This window comes from Schistocerca gregaria, chromosome 8, assembly GCF_023897955.1.
Source record: "Schistocerca gregaria isolate iqSchGreg1 chromosome 8, iqSchGreg1.2, whole genome shotgun sequence".
Lineage (NCBI taxonomy): Eukaryota > Metazoa > Arthropoda > Insecta > Orthoptera > Acrididae > Schistocerca > Schistocerca gregaria.
Window position 1 is genome coordinate 448,635,157 of NC_064927.1, and position 25,095 is coordinate 448,660,251.

Below are 25,095 nucleotides of genomic sequence, written 5' to 3' on the forward strand. Positions count from 1 at the left end.
CCCCCCCCCCCCCCCCCCCCCCTCCGCAGTACAGAGTATGGCCATTGCCTACGAGCCCTGAGGGGCTGTCGTGTGGGTGTCAGCTTCGGCAAAAGCTCCATCTCCAATGCGTCGGCTTGCGAAGGTGCGGAGGGGGGTCGCTGGTCCCACTCATAATCTCAAAACCAGCAGGGGGGATGATGAGTCAGCCAACTTGGGAGTAGAGGTATGGGAAAGGAGGCAGTGTGTGAGTGTGTCTTCCCCGAATGCATACTGAGCTGTCTGAAGAAATGAAAGCTCGAACACATCATGGGTCACACTCTTGTGGGAGGGACAAGCTGTGCACTATCTTGATGTTGCGTTCCTTGGTGAGGGTTGGGTTTGTGCTCTCAGCGAGCAGTACAAGCACTCAATTATCTATCACCATAATCGACACTTCGTTGATGCAGTCAGGTGGTACATTGCAGCACAAAATGAAGGTCGGGGTGTCCATGTCTCTAGTGCCTGAAATGTCTTCAAAACCTGTGAATGGGGATGATGATGACATGCCTGAGGAACCTGCAAACTGTGATGGTGACTTGTTGGATGGAGTAAACCCAACCGTAGGTTGAAAGAACTCATTAGAGAGTTTGTCAAAATAAACGTGCTCGGGCAGTCCGACTGGGATGGCAGAGGGTTGTCGAAGTCTATGAAGGAAGGCTTGAGCCTGTGTAGAGAAATGTTTTGCGGGCCATCTTTTATCATAATGTCAAACTTCATCTCGCCCCTCCGGAGTACATCGAAGGGGCCGAGAAAGGTAGTTGTAAGGGTTGTCTCACAGAGTCGTGCCTGAGCATGGAGTGTGAGCAAATGGTGAGTGCAGTAGGCACGTAAGTGTGTAGTGGGGAATGGCTGATAGGTGGGTGTAGCCGGTTTTTCTTAAGTGTGCACGCATCCTTCCGATAAAGTCTGGGAAGGAGGGGGAATCCCTGGGATTTTGGGGCAGAACTAGTTCCCCAGGTAAAAATGCGTTTTAGCCGAAAACGAATTTGGAAATTGGGACAATCTGGTTTAAATGTAACACATAGGGCCAGCAATACCCATGGAAGTGCCTCAGACCAGAGACAGTCATGGTACATGAGTGCAGTTATAAGGGTGCGCTGCCATCGTTCCACCAACTCGTTGCTTCATGGGTGGTAGGCTGTTGTATGGATCTTTTTAATACCACACAGATTACAGAGAATCGTAAAAAGTACAGATTAGAACTGTCGACCCTGGTTGGTTGTGATGGTGGATGGCAGCCAAACTTAGTGATCCAAGAAGAAATGAATCCTTTGGCCACAGTTTCTGCTGTGATGTTGGGTAAGGGGACGGCTTCCAACATTTGGTCTATTGTGGACAGGATGTACCTGTGGCCCTCCGACAGAGGCAGGGGACCGATAAGGTTCATATGTACATGACAGAAACGTCCCTTAGGGACGTCAAACTTGCTGAGTGGTGGAGAGCTGTGATGTACTATTTTGTTTCATTGACAGGAAATGCAGCTGCGTGCAATTTCTTTAATCTCTTTTGGTAATTTATTGTACAATTTTATTCCTTGGTAAAAAATGCTGTTTTTAGTTTTGTGTTTATTTTTTCTTGGTAAATTAAGTTGAGCCTATCTCTTGTTGCATGGTCACGGACAGAGCTGTTGTGCAGTAATTACAAATGTTATTTTTGATATGTACAACTGACTGGTAAATGTATTCACATGGAGCAGTTAAAATCCCAAGTGATTTGAATAGATTTTTACAATGAGCTCAACTAGTATTTTTGGTTATTATTCTTATGGCTCTTTTCTGGAATTTGAAAATTGTGTTCATATTCTGGGTGTTTGTTCCCCAAAAAAATATCCCATAGCTAAGAATTAAGTGTACATATGAAAAATATGTAACTAAAAGACACTGCATGTTACACACTGATGATAGGATTCTAAGTCCATAACATGCTCATGACATTCTGTTTGAAAGTACCTTTGTGTGTTCACACCACTTCAATTGAGAATCAATATTCATTCCTAGAAATTTTGCGTTTGTTACACAGTCTATAAAGGTGCCATCTACATTTAATTTAACATTGTCATTCTTCCACTTCAAACTGAAATTCAGGACATTAGCTTTCTTTGTGTTCAATATCACTTTATTGCTTATTGACCAATCATAAACTTCCTTAAGAGTTTCATTTGCTTTCTCAGCAAGGAGTTCGCTTGTTTTCTCAGTGACTATAATATTGTGGTCATCAGCGAAGAGAATTTTTTTCACCATGAGTAAAGCCACTGGGAAAGTCATTGATTTATATCAGGAACAGTATTGGTCCTAATATGCTACCTTGTGGAACCCCTATATTAATGTATTTTGATTCTGATAAGTATTTTACTAGTATTTTGAAGTATGTGTTATCTCTACTCTGTGTACCCTATCTCTTAGGTATGATTGAAACCAGTTATTAGATACCCCTGTTATTACTAATGCTTCTAATTTATTTCATAGAATCTTGCGGTAGACTGTATCAAATGCCTTAGAAAGATCCAAAAATATGCCTGTGACACACTCATCTTTACCAAGAGCATCAAGTACAACTTTTGTGAATTCTACTACGGCCGACTCCATATTTTTGCCACTTAGGATTCTATTTATTTAGGTAATTCATTAATCTATCTTTCATAATTGTTTCTATTATTTTTGAGAATACTGACAGCAGGGAAATGGACTGGTAATTTTCTATGTCTTCTGCATTACCTTTCTTAAGCAAAGGTACAGCTTTTGCCTGTTTTAACTGCTCTGGAAATGTCCATGATGTGAAGGATTCATTTATTATATTTGTTAAGGGGCTTTGTATAATCCCTATGCATTGTTTCAGTACACACATTGGTACTTCATCTATATCTACAGACTTTATTTTTTTAGTTTTTGAACAGTTTTATTGACTTCATTCTCTGTGGCTGGAAGTAACATCATTGTATTTAGCACAACATTATTTACAGGTGTTTTATTTGTTTTGGGGAATTTTTGCTGTAACTTCTCTACAATACTTGAAAAACGCTAATTTACATAGTTTGCTAAGTGTAGTGGCTCATTTATTACCTTATCCTCCCCCCCCCTTTGCAGTATGTTATTCTGCGTTTGTTTGCCTCTCCTCATTTCCTTTTTTATAACATCCCAGACGGCTTTGCTTTTATTCTCTGCTGTATATATAATTTTGTCATTAAATGAATTTTTTGCAGTAATCAGCATCTTCCTATAGATCTTTTTGTATCTATGATAGAAATTTAAGAATTCTGGATCATCGTGAATCTTTTTCACGGAACTGAGTTGTTTAAGTGTTTGGGAGAACTTCTTAATACCTGCTGTTATTCATATCTTTTTGTGAGATATTGATACAGCCATGCATACTTTTGGAAATGCCCATTTCAAAGTTCAATTTAAACAATGTGGAGAATTTTGTATTCGCATCGGTTTCCTTATACACTTTATCCCAGCTTCATTGTTTTAGCTCTTTTGAAAAATCTTTTATTTTGATTTCTGATAGATGTCACTTGTAGGCTTGTAGTTTAGGGAATGATTTGATGCCTGATTTTACTGTTGTTATTTGACAGAGATGATCTGATAGTCCGAGATCTTTTATAGCTACATCACATTTTTTCCTGTCCACATTTGTGGCCACATGGTCAATTACTTATGCAGTCATTGTAGTAACCGTTGTTGCACTATTGACCAATAGGGACATGCTAAAACTTCGAAGGATTTTCATGAGGGTGCTGCTGGATTCATTTACGATATTTGTGTTGATGTTAATGTCTCCACACAGAATTATGCTGATCTTTGTACTTGAGACTTTATCTAGAACTTCTGTTAATTTATTGAAAAAAAGTGTCCATACTACCACTGGGAGATCTATATACACACAAAATGATTAATTTCTTGGTGCTATCAAGCACTGTTAATTCAATAGCTGATATTTCAAAGTTTTTGTCTTCACTTGCTGTACTGAGGTCATGCCTTGATTTGAACTGTGTTCCTTTTCTGATATAAATGCATGATCCTCCACCCCTTGAAGTACTTCTACAGTAAGAGTTTTCCACATGGCAACACCCCAGATCAAAACACTGGCATCTGATAGAGTATGTGATTGTGTGGTCTAGAGATCAATGTGAAGTGAGGATCACAAGAACTGTAGCTGAGACTCATGATTTCTGGACAGAACATCAAATGGTCCATTCAGCAATGGCTCTACAAGTGCCACCCGAATGGTGGAAGCAAAAGAAACAAGAAAAACATCTGCTAAATCTTGAACAACTAAAAGATAGAGGTCCAAAAGAAGTTCCAGAACACTGTGGACCAAAAGTTGCCTGCTGAGTACTCCAACAATGTTGAAGAACACTGGTCAATACTGATAACCATCATGCTTTTGGTTTGCCAAGAATCAACTGGATTCATCAAAAGGAAACTTCAAGACTGGTTTGATGAAAATGACGATGAAATTCAAAGCATGTTAGATAAAATAAATAAATAAATAAATAAATAAAAATAAAAAAAGAAGGCATACAACAAAATGATCCAAAATCAGTTCACAGAAAACAAGTTTATCTCCATGTCAAAGCTAATGTTCAAAGGAAAACCAGAGCTCTCAAAAACCAATGATGGGCTAAAAATCAGCCAAAATGGAAGATTTAGCAGCAACCAACAACTTCACTGCCACAAAAGTGATATATGGCCCCTCCACTAAAGGCCTAAGCCCCCTTTTCAAAAACTCAGCATCTAACAGCTCTTGGTGGAAGGAGCACTTTGAAGAACTCCTGAACAGAGATCCAGAGGTGCATGAGGGCATTTTTACAAAAATACCACAGAAACCCATTCAGGACCATATGAGGTATGACCCTTCTCTTCAAGAGGTTGAGGAAGCTATCCACCAACTGAGGAATGACAAAGCACCTGGACTGGATTGAATCCTGGCTGAACTATTTAAAAATGGCAGCATCGAACTAACCCAAAACTTTCGTATCCTTATCACCAAGATAAGTGATGATACCTTGCAGATCTACATGTCACTGATGGTATTATTATATTTAAAAAACGATGATAAAAACCATTGTGGAAACTATAGAGGAATATCACTACTCTCAACAGCTGGAAAGATCCTTGCTAGGATTCTCTTCAATCGACTACTTCCTCTGGCTGAAAAAAATTCAACCTGAAACTCAGTGTGGCTCTAGACCTAATTGAGAAACATTGGATTTGATTTTCTGTGCAAGGCAATTGCAAGAAAAATCCAAAGAACAGAACCAATCCCTGTACATGGTACGCATAGACCTCGTTAAAGCCTTTGACTCTGTTAATTGACAAGCACTCTGGAAAATTCTGGCAGCAAATGGATGTCCTGAAAAATACATCAAAATACTTCAGCTTCTACATGACGACATGAGTGCCGCTGTCCTTGCCAGTAACAGACCGGAGAAATGTTTAAGAATACCACAGTAGTCAAGCAGGGATGTGTTATTGTCATTGTTTGTGGGGACCGTACTTCACCTTGTTAAGGAAAACCTACAGTTGGGTGTTGAAATAGCTTATAGGACTGATTGTAAGTTATTCAACCTTAGCAGACTCCGAGCTAAAAGCAAAATAACCATAACAGCTGCCACCAAACTTCAGTACGCTGCTGATAACATTATCTTGGCAAACACAGGTGAGGATCTACAAATTACCCTACATGCATTCAGTCAGGCATACAAATCCGCTGGTATAGAGCTAGACGAAATGAAAGTCGTTTATCAGCCAGTCCCAAATCCCACTGCAGCAGCTCCGGTTATCACAGTTGATGGAACACATCTAGAGATTGTAGAGCATTTTCCATATCTGGGAAGGCACCTTTCTACAAATTCAGACATAGATGCAGAAATTCTACACTGACTAAAGTGTGCAAGTACTGTATATGCTTGTCTTTTGGAAAGAGTATTTGATGACCATGATCTGAATGTTAAAACTAAGCTTTAAGTGGTCAGACAAAGTAAACAGAGATAGACCAAAATTTAACACATGAAAAACAATGAAAAGTTTGAATGGAAGTAATGATCAAAATGAAGAATAAGAAGAAAGGGGAGGAGAGAGAGTGAAGATTTCTCACACTGCTAGTACTGAAGCTGCAGACATCTCTCTGGAGTATATAATGCAATAACAACATACATGCATTACCAAAGTCATGTTTTTAAAGCATTTATGTGATAATGAATGGTGCCTTCATCTATCATCATTCTGACAATTATAAATTCAGGACATGCTCCATAGTGATTAATACTACTGTATATGTACACACTCACAACTAAGTTTCATATGAAAAGGAAAGTACCTTTGGGTTTAATAAAGTGTGCCCTGAAGGTGTTTGAACTAAATTTCAGACACTCAGTAATTCAGCACTTCCACTGAAATGGCATCGATATGTGCAAGGAATGGCTGTATTAACAAGAGTGTAGAGTAATTCTCAACTATGAGTGCACTGGGAATTCTGCTCAGCATATAGATGGCGGTTTGATGTAATCTGAAGCACAGATGTGATCCTCACATGAGAATATTAATAGCTCAGAGATTGTTGGGCTATGTGGTCCTAGACCTCTACATATTTGAAGCTGGTTTGGAACCAAATTTAGTTGAGCTATTGTAAAAGTGAATTATGTCTATTTTGCTTCTTGGATGGGCGAACAGTCAATCTTGATAGATGTTTGTTTTAAAAAAAATAGCTACAATGCTGGAATAAATGCATGACAATGGGGAAAAGATATAAACATTACAACTATTCTGATGTAAAAGTGTAAAGTTTAAAGAATGTGGTCAGGATGGGAAAACAATTTCCTTGGAGTGTTGATCAGATTGTACTATGCATTAATTATCATCTATGTAGTTAACTGTGATTAACAATTGTTTAATTCTCAATAATAGTTATAATTAAAGCAAGCTTGTGACTTAGCACAGTACTTTTGTCATAGAGGGCACAGAAAATAGCTGTAAGATTATGTGTGACTCCATTTTATATGTGCACTTGTTCAAATACAGTCTTGTAAACTGTTTCCTTTACAGCAGGATCCCTACTTATGAATCAGTAAAACTCAGATAACTTCAGGGCCTTTGTGTTTGTGTCTACTCACTGCCACTTTTAGTGATCCAACCACACAATCAATAGAAACACAGTAGCAGACATTGTTGACCAGCATGTTTTACTTTCCTGGCTTGTGTTATGATTGTTTCCACTGGAACAATGCAAGAGTTCCTTGTCCATCACAGGCTCTACCTATGACTCATATACAGGGTGTTACAAAAAGGTACGGCCAAACTTTCAGGAAACATTCCTCACAGACAAATAAAGGAAAGATGTTATGTGGACATGTGTCTGGAAATGCTTAATTTCCACGTTAGAGCTCATTTTAGTTTCGTCAGTATGTACTGTACTTCCTTGATTCACAATCAACATGTGTGGACTGATGAGAATCTGCATGCAATTGTGTAATCATGTCATCAACACAGATTTTCTGTGAACGTTTGGGCAGGCATTGTTGGTGATGTCTTGATTGGGCCCCATGTTCTTCCACCTACGTTCAATGGAGCACGTTATGATGATTTCATATGGGATACTCTACCTGTGCTGCTAGAGCATGTGCCTTTACAAGTATGACACAACATGTGGTTCATGCATGATGGAGCTCCTGCAAATGTCAGTCTAAGTGTTCGTACACTTCTCAACAACAGATTCGGTGACCGATGGATTGGTAGAGGTGGACCAATTCCATGGCCTCCATGCCCTCCTGACCTCAACCCTCTTGACTTTCATTTATGGGGGCATTTGAAAGCTCTTGTCTACACAACCCCTGTACCAAATGTAGAGACTCTTCATGCTCGTACTGTGAACGGCTGTGATACAATACGCCATTCTCCAGGTCTGCATCAGAGCATCAGGGTTTCCATGCGACGGAGGGTGGATGTATGTATCCTCGCTAACGGAGGACATTTTGAACATTTCCTGTAACAAAGTGTTTGAAGTCACGCTGGTATGTTCTGTTGCTGTGTGTTTCCATTCCATGATAAATGTGATTTGAAGAGAGGTAATAAAATGAGCTCTAACATGGAAAGTAAGCGTTTCCGGACACATGTCCACATAACATATTTTCTTTCTTTGTGTGTGAGGAATGTTTCCTGAAAGTTTGACCGTACCTTTTTGTAACACCATGTATAAGACTTCCCACAGTGAGTGTAAATGCTTCATATGAAACACAAAGCATACAAGTAGTGGCTGCACCACAAGAAGAAGGCGGAGCTTGCTAACTTCTTTTAGCTCCTCTCCCCAGGTCAAGTTTCTGGCTGTGTGAGTAAGGGTGTATGTTATTAAGCATTTTCTTTCCACCAATAAGGTGTAATGTAACTGGTCAGCACTCCTATCTCTGTCATGTATTGTAGAATATGATATTCACATTAAATTCAAACCACAATCCATGAAATAAAAATCATAAATATAATAACATAATCCACACCTATATTTTTTCATAAACAGAAATAATATATACAATTAACACAAGATTTATTTCCAGCTTGATTTGAAATTGTAATTATATTTTAAAAATTAATGTCATTATTACTATTTGTATAATAATCTATTCTGAAAACATTCATAAAGGAAGTATTCACTTGTGTATGGAACTCCTTGGATATAAAAGATTTATGTATTATAAAATCGTTGAACTGTGACTTCTGTGTCTTTGTACCTGTTGATTTTCATAACAAGTTGTCAGTGAGTTATGGCCTGAGCTGTTGTGAAGTGGCTTTCATGAGTTGATATGAAATTATTATACTCAAAGAAATGTATTTTATCAGAATGGAAACTGAATTTGCAACATTTTACTGAAATGTGAGGTGAATAAAATAAAAGTTCTGATGAACAAATTTAATTATGCAGTGTCCAGACTGTCAAACTTAAAAGAACCCTATCGTACACCAAGACATCATTGTTTTCAACGAGTCATATTTTCAACAAAGATCCATGAGAAACACTTGAGTACATTATAGACTTAAGTACTATTTTGAACTTCCTTCTTGCTTAAAATGGTTGCACAAACTTAGCATTATTATTCCTAAAAAAGTGCACAAGAATAATTGGTGACTTTTATTAGCAACAGAGGAGTAGTTTGTAACAAAGGGCAAAATTATTATTTTGATGAGTTCTGCATAACACATAAGCTGTGACAAAACCTAGTAAGCCAAAATATTCAGGAGAAAACATATTTCACCACTGAACAGGTTACGTATGTTTTATGATTTAGTTGGTAATTTTCAGCACTTGTGAAGTTTTATGTTAATATTCATGAAAAATGTCATACAAATGATTTGAGTGAAGTTATATATTAACAATAACAATAACAAAAACAAGAAATTGTTCTCTATGAACACTGAAATAAAACAAGGACTATATACTTTATTTAGTCTCTTTGTCACTTACAGACCATCCATTATCTCTATGTCTTACAAAACATGAAATTACAAAACATATAAAAGTAGGAAATATACCCATGTATTGGAAGACACGTTTTTTTTCATGTAATGTGTTGCTCACTGAATTTTACTCAAGACATAAAATATTTAAAAACGTATATAAAATGTTGGTTTTGCTTATCAACAGCTTCAGCTTCTGAGTGAGTATCTCTTTTTAATTACTGCAATACTAGGTGATGATTCACTCAAAAAGTATAACACACATAAAGTGTCTAAAAGCCTTAGATGGGAAAAAACTGCCCACCCTAACAGTTCAAACCTAAAGAGTTAAGCTGTGAATGCACGACAATCTCTTTACCAAATATTAGAGATGGTGTCGACTTTGATATAAATGATCACATTGCACTTAAATGCAAATGGCAGTGAATACAGCTCATTAAATATTAAGGTATAACATCCCTTGATTCGCCACAGCCAACCATCCAGTAACCCAAAATACTTCACATGTCTTCGAACACACATTAATGTATGTACTTAATAATGATTGAGAAGATGAATCATTCCTCTTTTCAAATGAGAGACAGACATTACAAATAAGTGAATATTGCTGGTTTATGAAATTTACACTGTCCTGCATTACTCACTTCCTTTTTAACGTACCTGTTCATCATTCATCACTTGACCTTTAAGGTCTATTCCGTCAATCATAATTTCAGCCCATCCAAAATTTTCCACTATTGTAATAATTACCCAGTTTTAAACAACCATTATTAGCACCCCTGTACCACCTTCACATTAAAATAAAATTTGTAACATCACCTAGTATTGTACACATTATTAATATATTTCATGTGAATTATGAAGTTAGAATATCCTGATTAACACAATTTCTTTATCAAATACAATTTTATAGATTATTTCAGAAAATACATTTAATATATACTGATCTGGTTGAGAATTTTACTTTGGTAATGACAGAAAATTTATCATGGCAGTCATACTATTTCAACACAGTTTCTGAATGAGATTTAATTGATACTCTGAACAATTTTTATTCCTTACTCTCTAATGATCCAGTTACTTTTTCAGAAAAAAGTTGTTGTGTAATTTTCTTGTATCGTAAATTTGGAGAATGTAATATCCTTCTGAATTCATTGCTGAACAGCGTCTTGAAATTAAACAACTAAAAATTAGTTACTCTGTAGTTCATTACACTTTAAAACATGATCCTACATTTTAACATACATCCCACAGTGTGAAGATTACAGTTTCTTCACTTTACTCTGCCTCTAGAATTGTAGCAATTTTCAGGTGTCATATTTGTTGTCACAAGGCAGCAGTAACTTCTCTCTACTATTAGCTGAATAAAAATTCAGTAGGACAAAAGTACATTTGTCAATGACATGCTTGTCGAATGTTCAGGTTTGCATTATTAAAGTTATTACCATCATCATTATCAGTTCTCGCCAGATATTTCGGCACATTAAGGCTTGATGAGAGGACCCCAGAAGTATTTACTTGGCTTTGACTCATCTTCTGTGATAAAATACTCCCTTCCAAGCTTAATAAACTCCTCATCACTAAGATGTCCATCGTGGTTCAGATCAATAGCAGTGAAGCTCTGAATTGCTTTCTGAAACAAAACACAAAAATATTTTCTTTTGTAAGATCTTCAGAGTCTCTCTCTCTCTCTCTCTCTCTCTCTCTCTCTCTCTCTCTCTCTCTCTCTCTCTCTCTCTCCCTCCCACGTGTGTGTGTGTGTGTGTGTGTGTGTGTGTGTGTGTGTGTGTGTGTGTGTGTGTGTGTGTGTGTGTGTGTGTCCTTGCATGGAACAACAATGATTGCCTAGAGGTGGTTGCTGAAGAGATGTTGGGATAGGGAGGGGGGCAGAGAAAGGAAGTGATTGAGAATTGGGCAGCAAGGAGAAGGGGAGGTGCTGAGGTAAAACCATGGATAGGGAAGTATTTTGAGGTGGAAAGATTGAAGGCTCTCAGCAACTGCTGAAAATGTCGTCAATGATTCCAGAACTGACGACAAGTGAGAAAAAAGTGAGTACAAAGATAGTGACAAAGTGGTAAAGGAGAGGTAAACGGGTGAATGAGGAAGTGACTTAACACAGGCTTAGGCCAAGTGTGCTGGAGGATCAGTTTCCACTTGCACAGTTCAGGGGAGCTAGTAGCTTACAACTTAGGAGTGTGTAATGGCAGGTAGGAGAGGGCTGGGGGGTTGAGTTTCTATATGGCATGGATATAGAAGAAGCATGAAACAAAGGAAGGTGGAACAAATCAATATGCCTTGATAACACGCTTGGTGCAAATAGTAATGTTTTGGCTTTTTCTACCTCATATACTATGTATGTACAATAGTTATCTGAAATATCAAAATACTTTCATGGTAAATTGTTTCTGATTCTTATTTTTTCAAGCTAGAATTTTCATGTAGTTGATCATCTTAACAAAAAAAATGCTTTGTAAAATAATATCATTTAATTCAATATTCAACAATACCTCAGGCGCTCAAATTCCCAGTCCACAAATAAATATTTGTTGCAGTTCATTCTTTCATTCATTCATTCATTCATTCATTCATTCACACACACACACACACACACACACACACACACACACACACACACACACATACATACATAATGTCCCACACATCACATCATGGAGAAGAGAAGCAATCAGGGATGTGGAATGAGTCATGTTAATGCATTAACTCTCTCACTGCTTCAGACATGCTCTTTGCATTCAGTGCTGAGACGTCTTTTGTGATGGCTGTACTGCTCGCCAAATGCCGGGTCCTGTGCCATGAGATTGCATTCTGGCCAATAAAAAATACTCATCATCTGATTTTTCAAAAACTATTACATGAAAAAATGTGATTTTGGCACATCCTACAATCTGATTATCTTTAATTGATAAAGAACTGAATTTATTTTCATTATTGATCATACTTATTGTGCTTCATCAAATTACGTAAAACATTGCAAAAAATTTTAAAGAGCTCACAGAGGAAAAATACATGGTGTAAACTTTGTGTATGGCTGATTTTAGTTAGTATATTGCAGTGAATCTAGTACAGATAAGATATTTAAATTTTATTTAAAATGACAGCAGAAGGGTGTCTCATTTTGCTCTCGAGTTATGGTGTTTTATATCTGAAGGATGGACAGGTGCAATGCATCCACTCACATCCTTGCACACCACGAATCATGTAATTGTAAAAATCATCATATCTTATAAAAAATTCAAGGTGTTGTAATGAGTTTTTTTGCAACTGATAGTACACAATGATACACATATATTGTATGATAAATACTTAAGTACTCAAAACTTTTTCATTCAGATGTGGAAGTAACTTGCTGCAGCAGTGACAGGTCAGCACTCAGGATGCATTCAGATGTTCGTAGCACTGTAGGAAAGCCCAAGAGGCATGCAGATACACATCCCTAACACCTGGGGAATGGAGTAACAGGATGGGTATACACACTCACAGTGATGAAAGGGTTAATAAGCAGAAGCAGGTGCAGTAGAATACTTCCGTAAAGTAGGCTAACAACAAATTATTATTAGTGCTCATCTACCACACTAATAATTAAGGGAATTGCTTCTATGTACAATTATACATATTAAGAAAAATGCAGATACTTTGGAAAAAAGCCAAGGCTCTTCTTCTCCTACTACTCAGAGCTGTTATCACCTAAAACCTCAGAACATTTATACAACACTATACAGACCACTATCGGCTGTCTAGATATGTTTACATTATTTTAAAAAATTCACTTCTTTATGAATTGTGTGGTTAAGTTAAGTACTAGAATCCAGATATTCTGATAAAATATTGTAGGGTTGGCTAATAACGTATTCTTTTACTTTAGTTTTAAATATCTAGGGATTTTCAATTTACTGACTGATGTCTGTCGGTAATATGCTGCAGACTCTTGCACAATGTTGTAACATTCCATTCTGAATATTATTTCTTTGTCATATCTGAGCCTTTTAAGAATGTCAGCTTCCTTAACACAAATCCCAAGATACCACTGTTCTTGTACACTGTTTACATGTCAATTGTGGCAGCTGACACCAAATGCACAATTAACTTGTATACTGTGTATAAGAACAGTGGTTTATCATGATTTGTATTAAGGGTGTTGAGACTGTTGAAAGGCTTGGTACAACAATCACATATGTACATTCAGTGGATTTTTAAAGTTTGACATATGCTGAAGCAGTGTTTTGCAATATAACATTTGATAAGGATGGTAAGTCCAATGATGAAAATAAATAATTTCTACATGATGTCTTTCAAAAAGCTCCTGTTATTGTTTATTAGAAATTCTTTTCTTCTCTTTAGTAGTTGCCTTGTTCTATTTGGCTTTTCTCATCCTTTGCAGTTTACTGAAGACTCTTTGTTAAATGATTCCTGAAATGCTAGCTTGTTACTTACTTTAATCTAGTTTATTCTTAAATAAATACTCATTATGTTCATTTCTCATGTATGAGTTACACACAGTCTAAAAATATAATATAATTAAATTTTGAAAAGAACCAAAAGAGTTGACCTTATGTTCCCAGCCTACCAGGCAGTTGATAAACCTGTTCCTTACAATACTGGAATTATCAATTCCAGAGGAAATGTGACGCATGTCATCCATAACTCTCACTTTGAGGAAACGTAAGGAGAGACTATTGCTCAATACATGAATATCTGTGGTGTTCAACACGACCACCACCATCAGTTTCTTACCTCTGGTCCTAGGTTCAAACATTGAAAGAACAATTTGAATTCTTCAACAGATATGTCACCACTCTTGTCCTTGTCAATAGCCTGAAACAAGAAGTGCTGTTAAATTTCCTCTGGTGGAATTTCATTAAATTGTTTACATTCAAGCTGATCACTCAATTAGACAATCAATGTCATGAGCTTGCACTACTTAAAACAGAATTACAGAACAATTATGGCAGATTCGGTAAAACAGTCTGCAGTGACAAATGATACATAAGTACTACAATGGGATAAAAATTTCTAGCTACAGTTGATCCACTTACAAACCAAAGCTGCACCAAGGTGTGAGAATTTACCATGTGTAATCAGTAGAAGAATATGAAAAATGCAACAACAGTTGTAAGACTGGCCATTTGTAATTAGATTGTGAAGTAATTAGAGAGAGTTCAGTTTAGATCTTTTTTCTGGTCAGTTTTTATTCTGAGCTGTAGAGAAGCACAGCTTGTGGTTGAAGACCAATGGGATGTTATGAGATCTCTCTGGAAAGTAAAATATTTATGTAGCAAGAAGTAGCTGCGGAGAAGGGGGGGGGGGGGGGGGGGGGCAGGAGACATTCAGTACACTGAACACTGACTCACACAGTATGTCAGTGTGCTTAGACTTGTGATAGTGAGAAAGTCACATTTCTTCCCAGTCACCTGCAACAACTTTTCAAATTTAATGTTGCAATTGAAAATCCCACCAATTGAGAAATTCGTTCTGTAATAATAGTTTTCAGTGGAAAAAAAAAAACAACCAACTCTCATCTATTGACATTTATCATTAAGTTTGTGTTGTATGTGAACTAAGTGTTCAGTGAAGGTGTTAAAAGAAAGGATGAACATTCAAGAAGATTTCAAGTGTGTATCTGTTTGTTGTCAACTATGAACTTCTACAGAAAATTGATGAAAACATTGCGAAAACCTGTATCACATGATATCTTTAGTGCCACACAACTTTCTGCAGTTTTCTCTGAGTGTTTTGAATGAGATTGTGACTAAATAATTAATATATCATAAGTTGCTTGCTTGTTGCGTTCCAAGAAGCCTTTCAGCAAACCACAATGTCAATGAATGACTAGTAGTAGTAGTAGTAGTAGTAGTAGTTTTATTCATCCGTAGATCTCTTTTTACAAGGATATAGGACATGTCAAAGTATTTACAAGCTTAGATCAATTTACAATAAGCTAATTCGTATACACATATATTTACAGACTTCTAGTTAGAGACAATCATTAGATTTTACTCCTGGTATACAATAATTTATTTACAAAAAACTCATTAAATAATGTAATGCCACACTATTCACTCATATTTGTCTACTACTGCTTGTCTAGACTTTCTTTTCCATTATGATGTGGAAGGACAAGCCCTACTGAACTGAATTATGACTGATGGTGAGACATAGTTTACCAATGTTAACATGGAGACACAATGTCAGTCAGCGGTGTGTGTTTCTATTGCCTCACACATCAAACCAAAAAACAAAAGCCAAGCTTTATAAGCCATCATGGATACAATTTTTTGAGACCGTAATTCTTTACTTTATGAGTGTTTTACGGCATGTGGAAGGACAATCAGTACTGAATCTTACTGTGAGCTATTAAGAAAACTGAGAAGAAAATAAGCTACACAAAGTCTTGACTATGGGTATCATGTTTTTACACATGAATGTAGACCATGCTTTATATTTTTCCCATTTCTTATGGAACCTTTTTCCTTCAAAGCCTTGTTATTATATCCTAAAAAGGTTCTTTATGTCATATACAATTATTTGATATTATTTCATTCCAGTTCTTGCCATACTGTGTAATCTATGCAACTGTCAACTTCTTTTTTCCAGATATAGAAAAATATTTGTTTTGTAAGCATGTTTTCATTCATTCAGCAGAGCTATCCAAGAATAGTAAGCTTAACATTGCCATTATTTCTGATACTTTGGTAGATCATTTAATGTTTAGTATTATTATTGTGATGATAATAACAATAATGACAAGCTTTATAAAGTATCTCAATAATATGTTAATTTGAAAGTACCAAGAATAGGCACAAATGGGAAAGATGAAAACCACAGCCTGTTGTGAGAGACCATTCCAGCAAATACTTGGAATAATCTGAGGAAAACCATGGCCAGTATGGACTCACTGCCACTGATTCCACACACACATTTCTTGCAAGCAGTATTCCCTTTACAGTCCAAATTATAATGGTATTGCAAATCCATTCCTGTAGGCCATTTGTTCAGTGTCACTTAAATGCACCTTTGATGATGAAGCATACTGGCATTTTCTTTCACCTTTCTGCTTTTTTTTTTTTTTATTAGGTTGCTAGTTACTAAGGTTTACCTAACAGTCAGTTTTACCGTCCCAGAGTTGTACACACCCTTCAAGTATGGTTTCTTTTCATTTTATAACTTTTAGTTTGCAACAAACAGCCTGTTTATTCATATGGCTTGTACACAAATCTTGCACATCATGACTAATTGTTTTTGCACACATCTTTGATGTATTGCACTGGTGCTAGATGTGAACATCTGCAGAGACATCTCTTATCGTATCTCTAAATAATGCATGCCAATAATCAATAATTAGAATTTCAGGATAATCCAGAATTAGAATTTCAGTCCAAGTTACATCTGCTTCAAGAACAGTTTCTTTGGCTCCGCGATCAGCAATTCATTACTGATAATTCCAATATGTGGTTTCATACAGGTGATGATAACAGATTTGTCTTTTTCACACACTGGTAGCAGCACTTCAGTGATCCTGTATACAATAAGGTTTTGTCTCCTGGCACTAAAGTTCTTTAGAAACGAAATCTTGCGGCACCAGGTGTTCTGCCAGATATCAGTGACATCCATGTACAATATTTCAACATTGTGACTTGTGTCACAGTAGAGACTCTATGATGAAGATATATTGGCATTTTAAGAAGCTGGACAAACTTTGACAAAGCAAAGGGTTGAGACACTATGAGCAGAAGACATACAAGAATATCAAAAATCTGGGCAAGCTATGACAAAGGAAAGGATTGATGAAGGAAATGAACCACACTGTCGGAGATATTGTGCAAGGATGACACTGATGTCTGGCAGAACACCCAACACCTCACAGTGTCAATCAGGAAGGCTCAAGAATTACTTCTTTAGAACTCTTAGGGCCAACAGTGAATCACTGAGTAATTTATGGAGCTGTTGTCTCAACAAACATAAATCTACAGCTTCCAGTATGGCAACAAATTCCTCATTCGTGATGTTTGTGTCTGTTATTAATTTGAATAAACCAACTTTGGGCTGTAGAATGCCCTTCCAATGGATCTGATAGTTTCAAAGCCTTCAGTGTGGATATTGACTATTTCTGGATTCTGTCTTAAAGACTGCACCATAATGCTGTTATTTATGTCAGCACAATATTCAGAAGAAATGACATATTAGTTGGAATGGTGTATTAAAGATTTTTAGTTGAGTTAGCCTTCCCAGAGATCTCCTGAACGTGTAGATATGTTTATACTAGAGGAGTAAGAATCCTAGCTATCTCAAAGTGTCCAGTGAAGCATTTTTAGTCAAATTTGGAGCTCTTTTCAAAAGAAAATTGGCTTGGGGCTACAGCTGGAGGTTTTGGTGCTTAAACTACCTGTGCATTGGCTGGAGAGGAGTGGACTGGACTGGATTGCCCCCACAGAAACCTGCCACTCTGTATTGACAGTTGTTAATTCTGTCAAAACAATTTTCCAATGCAGGTCCACAACAGACACTCCTTTAACCCTTGGGCAGGTGCACCATCTTTTATGTTACCAAGGTAAACACGTAAGAACAGGCTCATGGTTTAATCTTAATTCAATCAAACAATGATGAAATGAACTTACATTATGTGAGTTAAATCACTATTTCATTAAACAATAGTAAGATAAAAATTCATTATATAAATAATTCATTATATAAATAAAAATTAATTTTATCACTCTGTTGCTGCATACAAGTGTTATCCCATATTAATTACCCATTCTCAGCATTAAACAGTGCAGTTGCATCTGGTCCCACCCAGCTGTTTATTCGATTACTCATTGTCTCATAGACAAATGTTTCACTGTGGAACTGCACTGCTAGCTTGGAATCTGAGTCATTTTCTTGCATGGACCATAAATATTTTCTCATCTACCTCACTGTTTATTTTACATTGCTACTGCTCACTTGGACATTTGATAGCATAACATAGCAGAGTGTTGGGTGAAGCAATAATGAAAGAATAGGTACAGGCTTGCAATTGTAAAACAACAATGGAACAGTACAAGACAATGTCACTTTACATATAGGCACACTCGCTCAAGGGTTAATAAATGACTGGGTGTACCATCTACTGGTAAGGCTATGGAGCTGTCCAGATGCCCAGCACCACCAAAATCTTATCACTGTTTTGATTATGTTGATAACTAGTTTGTCAGCAATGTGACTAATGTGCATCTCCCATGTTAATAGATGCTTAGTCCTATTTCACAATTTCTTTACAGGGACATGGCACAGTTCAACTACCTCAGGAGGAGTCACTGCAAGTTGGAAAAAAACTACAGGAAAAGTTAGCTGCAGGGATGTTCCATAGGCATTTTTCTTGTAAGGCACATCCTTGATGTAGAAACACATATCATGTGTATACTGAAGAACTTTCACATTCTCCAAGAATATACTAAGTATGTCAGGAGTGTAAACATTAAACAAGAGGGACACCAAAACTGTAACTTTCAGTAAATCTATGTTCTTAGTTCTTGCATATGCCTTTTGATACATATGACAGGAAGCAGTCAGAGATAAAAGACAATAACCGTTCTGTAAAACCTTGAGGCATAATTTGTTACTTTAAAGTCTTGCCACTATGAGAGCAACATTCTTGTATGTAATGCTTGAGTCCAGAAACACTGATAGATAGTAGACATTTCTGCAGCAAGAGAGTTGAATTTGACTTCTTTCATGCCAATCTTTTTGGATGTCACAATAATTAGAAATGTTGTTGTACACTGCACAAGTCTGTAAGGCTCAAAGTAAATTTTCTTTTGATCAGCTTCTGTAACTGTTCCATTAACCAACTACAAAAGGGCTAGGACAGGTGAACAATCACATCATTATTGACATATTGTTTGCTTTACCACAGTAATTTGTTTGTTTGGTGGTTTTTGTTAGAGACAAAGAACAGGTGTAATAAACTGTGACAAGGTCACATCTTCAACGGTATTATTGATAAGGCACATTGTCGAGCATAGAAGAAAGTTACTTTAAATTCCTTTCCTGTGTGTTAAGTGTCTTCGTATATTCTTATAGGGTACAAAGTGGCACAACCTTCCCAGTAATAGTCAGACAGATTTTCTTCATGAATATCATACTCCCTGATATATTAAAACACACTGTATTCAATAATATAAATTTTTAAACATGGTTGTAGACAGGAAGGAGATAAAAATATTCAACAACTATATATTTTTTAAATATAGTTAAGTTCATCAGTAGTTGGCAAAGGGTTGTATTTATTTGCTACTGTAAAGATTAATTAGCTTACAGTTTTCAAGTTTGTCTCAAATTTTGACAGTTAATATTTTTTTTAAGACTTGCTGTAGCTTAGTGGCGTTGATTTTTATTAAGTTTAACACAATTACTTCTTGCATGGCCTCAGGATGTGCAACACATCAAGATACAACATATAATCAAACAGGCAATTATGAAATGGAAATACAAACTATGAACAAGAAGAAAAGGACTTCTTTATCTCATAGCTTGACTGTTTCAAATCTCTTATTACTGGAGGACAGCTGGTACAACATATCAAAAGGAGAGTCTCTTGAGAAAACTAAATTTATGAGACAAAATTGCTGCCCTGTACTTACCTTCAGGATAGTTGTCAGTACTGTCAATAGATATGTATAGCAAGCAGGACATGCATTATCCTAGCTTTCAGAACTAATATTGCATTTGTTGGGAAGGAGAGAGTTGTAGGCTGGGGAAAGTTAAAGAGTGAGGGCAGGTTACTCAGGCCTTGGGACAACAGGGATCCACATATTTTGAGGACAAGTGAAGAACTCTCTTCTCCCTAATGACAGAACTATTAATCCTGAAGGATTGGTAACTGTGTGTACTTTTACACATTATGTGATCAAAAGTATCCAAAAACATATGTTTTTCATGTTAGCTGCATTGTCCTGCCACCTGCTGGCAGGTACTCCATATCAGCAACCTCACTAGTAATTAGACATCATGAGTGAGCAGAAATGGGGCACTCCGCAGAACTAACAGATTTCAAACATGGTCAGGTGATTGGGTGTCACTTGTATCATATGTCTGTATGCAAGATTTCCAGACTCCTAAACATCCCTAGGTCCACTGTTTCCAATGTGATATTGAAGTGGAAACTTGAAGGGACACATACAGCACAAAAGCGTACAAGCTGACCTCATCTGTTGACTGACAGATTAATAGGTAGACACCTATCCAGACCATCACACAGGAATTCCAACTTCATCAGGATCCACTGCCAGAATATAAGAGTTAGGTGGGAGGTGAGGAAACTTTGATGTCACAGTCGAGCGGCTGCTCACAAGTCACACATCGTGCCAGTAGATGCCAAACGATGCCTCACTTGGTATAAGGAGCATAAATATTGGATGACTGAACAGTACAAAAATGTTGTGTGGAGTGACAAGTCATGGTACACAATGTGGTGATCCAATGGCAGGGTGAGGCTATGGCAAATGCCTGGTGAATGTCTTCTGCCAGCGTGTGTAGTGCCAACAGTAAAAGTCAGAGGTGGTGGTGTTGTTATGGTGTGGTAGTGTTTTCATGGAGGGGGCTTGAACCTTTGTTGTTTTGCATGACACTATCACAATACAGGCCAACATTGATTTTTTAAACACCTTCTTGCTTCCCAAGGTTGAAGAGCAATCCACGGATGGCGACTGCATGTTTCAACATGATCGAGCACCTGTTCATAATGCATGGCCTTTGGTGGAGTGGTTGCATGACAATAACATCCCTGTAATGGACTGGCCCACACAGAGTCCTGACCTGAATTCTATAAAACACCTTTAGGATATTTTGGAATGCAAGCTTCATGCCATGCCTCACCGACCGACATCGATACCTCTCCTCAGTGCAGCACTCCGTGAAGAATGGGCTGCCATTCCCCAAGAAACCTTCCAGCACCTGATTGAATGTATGCATGTGAGAGTGGAAGCTGTCGTAAAGGCTAAGGATGGACCAACACCATACTGAATTCCAGCATTACCAATGGAGAGTGCCACGAACATGTAAGTCATTTTCAGCCAGGTGTCCTGATACTTTTGATCACATAGTGTATGTATCTATAAGTGGTACTGAAATTTGTCTTGAAATTAAGTACTGGCCAGCAATTCTGTGTCATAATACAGAGTGAACCAGAATTCCACTGAAAAACTTCAGAGGTTGCTCAGGGATACCTTCTGAGTAATTTGGTGCAAGGGCCTTTGGTCTCTGGCAGCATATTACAGACTAATAATGTGATTATGATTTATTTGGTCTGTTACCATGATCACCCTTTTTCCAGTGGAAATACCTTTAAAAACGTGAAGAAGCCTTTTATAGGCAATAACCAAAATGTATAACACACAACGCAGGGTAATGCAACAATCCTCAGATGCATAAGTACCTCAGGGTAGTTAGTGTCACTGGAAGAACAGCTCATTACTGAACACAAGTTTGAGAGCGAAGAGACACACAGTGCATACTATAATCATTTTCAATCCTCAGCAGATATTTTCAGTGCAATACAGAACAAAGTTGAACTGGAAAGAGAAACAAAAAGAAATGCAATAATTCTGTAATGAGCTGACAGACCATGGGTCCCTTACACCAAAATATTCATAAGGAGTCTCTGAACAGTTTCTGAAAGTTTATCAGTGGAGTTCTGGTTCACTTTGTAATTATTGTAATTAATTTGCAGGTAAGTAACAGACTAACATAAAATCAGAAGGAAATATCATCTGAGAAAATTATAAACTCTCAAGGAGACAGAATGGATGATAAGTATATATCGCTGAGAGACAAAATTCCAAGTAAAAGGCTGTCTGGAATGTAAATACCATTTTGCAAAAAAAAGCTCATAAAAAATTTTTAAACAAAAATTTATTTCTAGCAGAAAGAGCACTTCTTAAACTGTTTTTCTATATATTTGCCACCATTGTTCAGGCATTTGTCACAGCAGGACCCCAACTTTTCCATGTCCTCTTCGTAGAAAGACGCCACCAGTGAAGACAGCCACTTCTGAAAACAGTTTTTTGCACCATCATAGCTGTCAAAGTGTCTTCCTCCAAAATCACTCTTCCAGTTCAAGAAAAAGTGGTAGCTGGAAGGTGTGAGATGGGGGCTGTATGATGGGTTATTGAACTGCTCCCAACTGAATTGCTGAGTAAGCTTTTGAATGACACAAGCACAATGGGAACGTGCATTGTCATGAAGCAACACAATGTCTTGACTCAGCATTCCATGCCTTTTGTTTTTAACTGTATGCTGGAATTCTCAGTTTTTTCATGCCTTTTGTTTTGAACTGTATGCTGTCCCAGAACACAGTGCACATGTTTTTTGAGCTGACAAAATTGTCTTGAATTTTTGTCTTTTGGGGCATAATCAGTACCACCACTCAATTGACTGTTGTTTTAGATTAGATTAGATTAGTACTTGTTCCACAGATCATGAATACGACACTTCATAATGATGTGGAACGTGTCAGGTTAATAAAAGGTGTCTATGCAAGAAATTACATTACACAAAGTATTACATGACACTCAAATTTTTTTTTTTTTTTTTTTTTTTTTTTTTTTTTTTTTTTTTTTTTTTTTTTTTTTTGGAGGGTGTTGGGAAATTACTGACTTAGTATAACCAAAAATTCGTCTAATGAGTAGAAGGAGTTGCCATTAAGAAATTCTTTTAATTTCCTTTTAAATGCTATATGGCTATCTGTCAGACTTTTGATGCTATTAGGTAAGTGACCAAAGACTTTTGTGGCAGCATAATTTACCCTCTTCTGTGCCAAAGTTAGATTTAACCTTGAGTAGTGAAAATCATCCTTTCTCCTAGTGTTGTAGCCATGTACACTGCAATTACTTTTGAATTTGTTCAGATTGTTTATATCAAGTTTCATAAGTGAATATATATATTGTGGGGCTACAGTGAAGATCTCTAGCTCTTTAAATAAGTGTCTGCAGGGTGATCTTGGATGAGTCTGGAGTGACATGAGAAATCCAAGTTTCATCACTGGTCACAGTTTTGTTACTAATTAATCTCCCTCATCACTGCATTGGGTAAGAAATGTCAAAGCACTGCCAAGTTGCTTCATTTTGTGGACACATTTAAGCATTTTCAGAACTCAATGGCAACACAATTTCTGAAAATTTAAGTGATTGACAATCTTACCCAAAACTGTTTATGAAACTTGTGGAAACTCATCACAAAGCATTCCTATTGTGAACCATACGTTACTAATTTTGTCATTCACTTTCTCAACCAAACAGTCATTGATAACGCAAGGCCAACCACCCCATGCTTCGCCATAAACATTGGGTCATCTATAATTGAATTGTCTCACCCACTTTCTCACCATTCCACCAGTCATTACATTTTCACCATAAATCTTTACAAGATGAAGTTCAGCTGGCTTAAAATTCTTTGCACTCAAAAATCATATTATAGAATGCACTTCACTGTCTGTGGGCTCAGAGACCATTTTAAACATTTTGAAAAATCAGCAACAAATGTAAACACAACAGAATCCAGCTGTAATGGTGTCAATGGAAGGAAATGGCCCAGGGAGATGACTGTGAATGTGCAGAAGAGCAACATCAGTGGTGTGTTAGAACAAAACGGTACTACTTTCCAGACACCACTCATACAACATAATTTCCTACCTTTTTCCACCTCTTTAAGATAAGTACTGGTCAGTAATTCAGTCTTCTTCTTCTTATACAGTATTCTTTTTCATGAAGTAATTTATTCACAGTGTATCTGTAAACCTTTTCACAAAATATAAGGAATGCGTCTAAGTGTTCTCCGACTTGAATGCTGACATTAAAGTCAGTTACCATATCAAGTACCAAGGTATGACTACTGTAGATAACAAACATTTATGAAAAATTTCAGAACAGAAAATTGTGCAAATGGATTACTTTTGTAACTGGTTTTTAATACAACTGAAAAAAAATTACAGAGTTGCAAATTATGAAACCAGCACATGAAAATGTGTTAGTGCATAGTGTACCTTGAAGAGATGCGGAAGAAAATGATGTGCTTTCCTTTTAAGGGACTTGTCATTGATCACATGATGCATATTCTCCAAATATTGTTCTGTGGTAACCAAGTTATATGGGTGTGCAATACCCCATTGCTCTTCCCACACCACCTGGGAAAAACAGATTTAGTGTGAGCAATAACAACAGCATTTTATTCCACAAAAACAGTCGTAAGTTATTTCCAGATGTATTTATGTAATGCTAATAGCATTTGTGGGATTGCAGTGAAAAAGTATCTAAAGTCAATTGTTTGACTAGATTTGAGTTGAATATTGTTAAATATACTTTATAATACCTGAAGGGCTGCTCTGAACTCTTCTTCCTGTTTCTTTGTCAGGTGTCCCAGGTTAATGAATCTGTCTGCCAAAATATTAAAGTCATCCATTGATACTACACCATCATGATTCAAATCAATGAGTCCATGAAAGGTCCGAATTTTTCTTCGCCAAAATTCTGTGTTACCCTACAGCAAAAAAAATAATGAAAGTTTTGTTTTTAAATGTTAAGAGAATATAAGTTACATAATTTTTAAGAAATTTGTCTGAGTGGACAGTACAAGAGTAATA

The 25,095-nt window shown here is 36.9% G+C and overlaps 1 protein-coding gene across 1 annotated transcript in view; it reads right to left on the reverse strand.

Moving 5' to 3' along the window:
* Window positions 1–9,427: 9,427 nt before the first annotated feature.
* The window catches only part of LOC126284641 (sarcoplasmic calcium-binding protein), a 139,885-nt gene continuing 124,217 nt past the window's right edge, over window positions 9,428–25,095 (reverse strand). The window contains exons 3-6 of the mRNA XM_049983718.1: window positions 24,825–24,992; window positions 24,499–24,639; window positions 14,217–14,297; window positions 9,428–11,097 (exon numbers count right to left, since the gene is read on the reverse strand). Coding sequence (XP_049839675.1) covers window positions 10,948–11,097; window positions 14,217–14,297; window positions 24,499–24,639; window positions 24,825–24,992 — 540 coding nt within the window. The 3' untranslated portion in view covers window positions 9,428–10,947. The remainder of the gene's footprint in view (window positions 11,098–14,216; window positions 14,298–24,498; window positions 24,640–24,824; window positions 24,993–25,095) is intronic.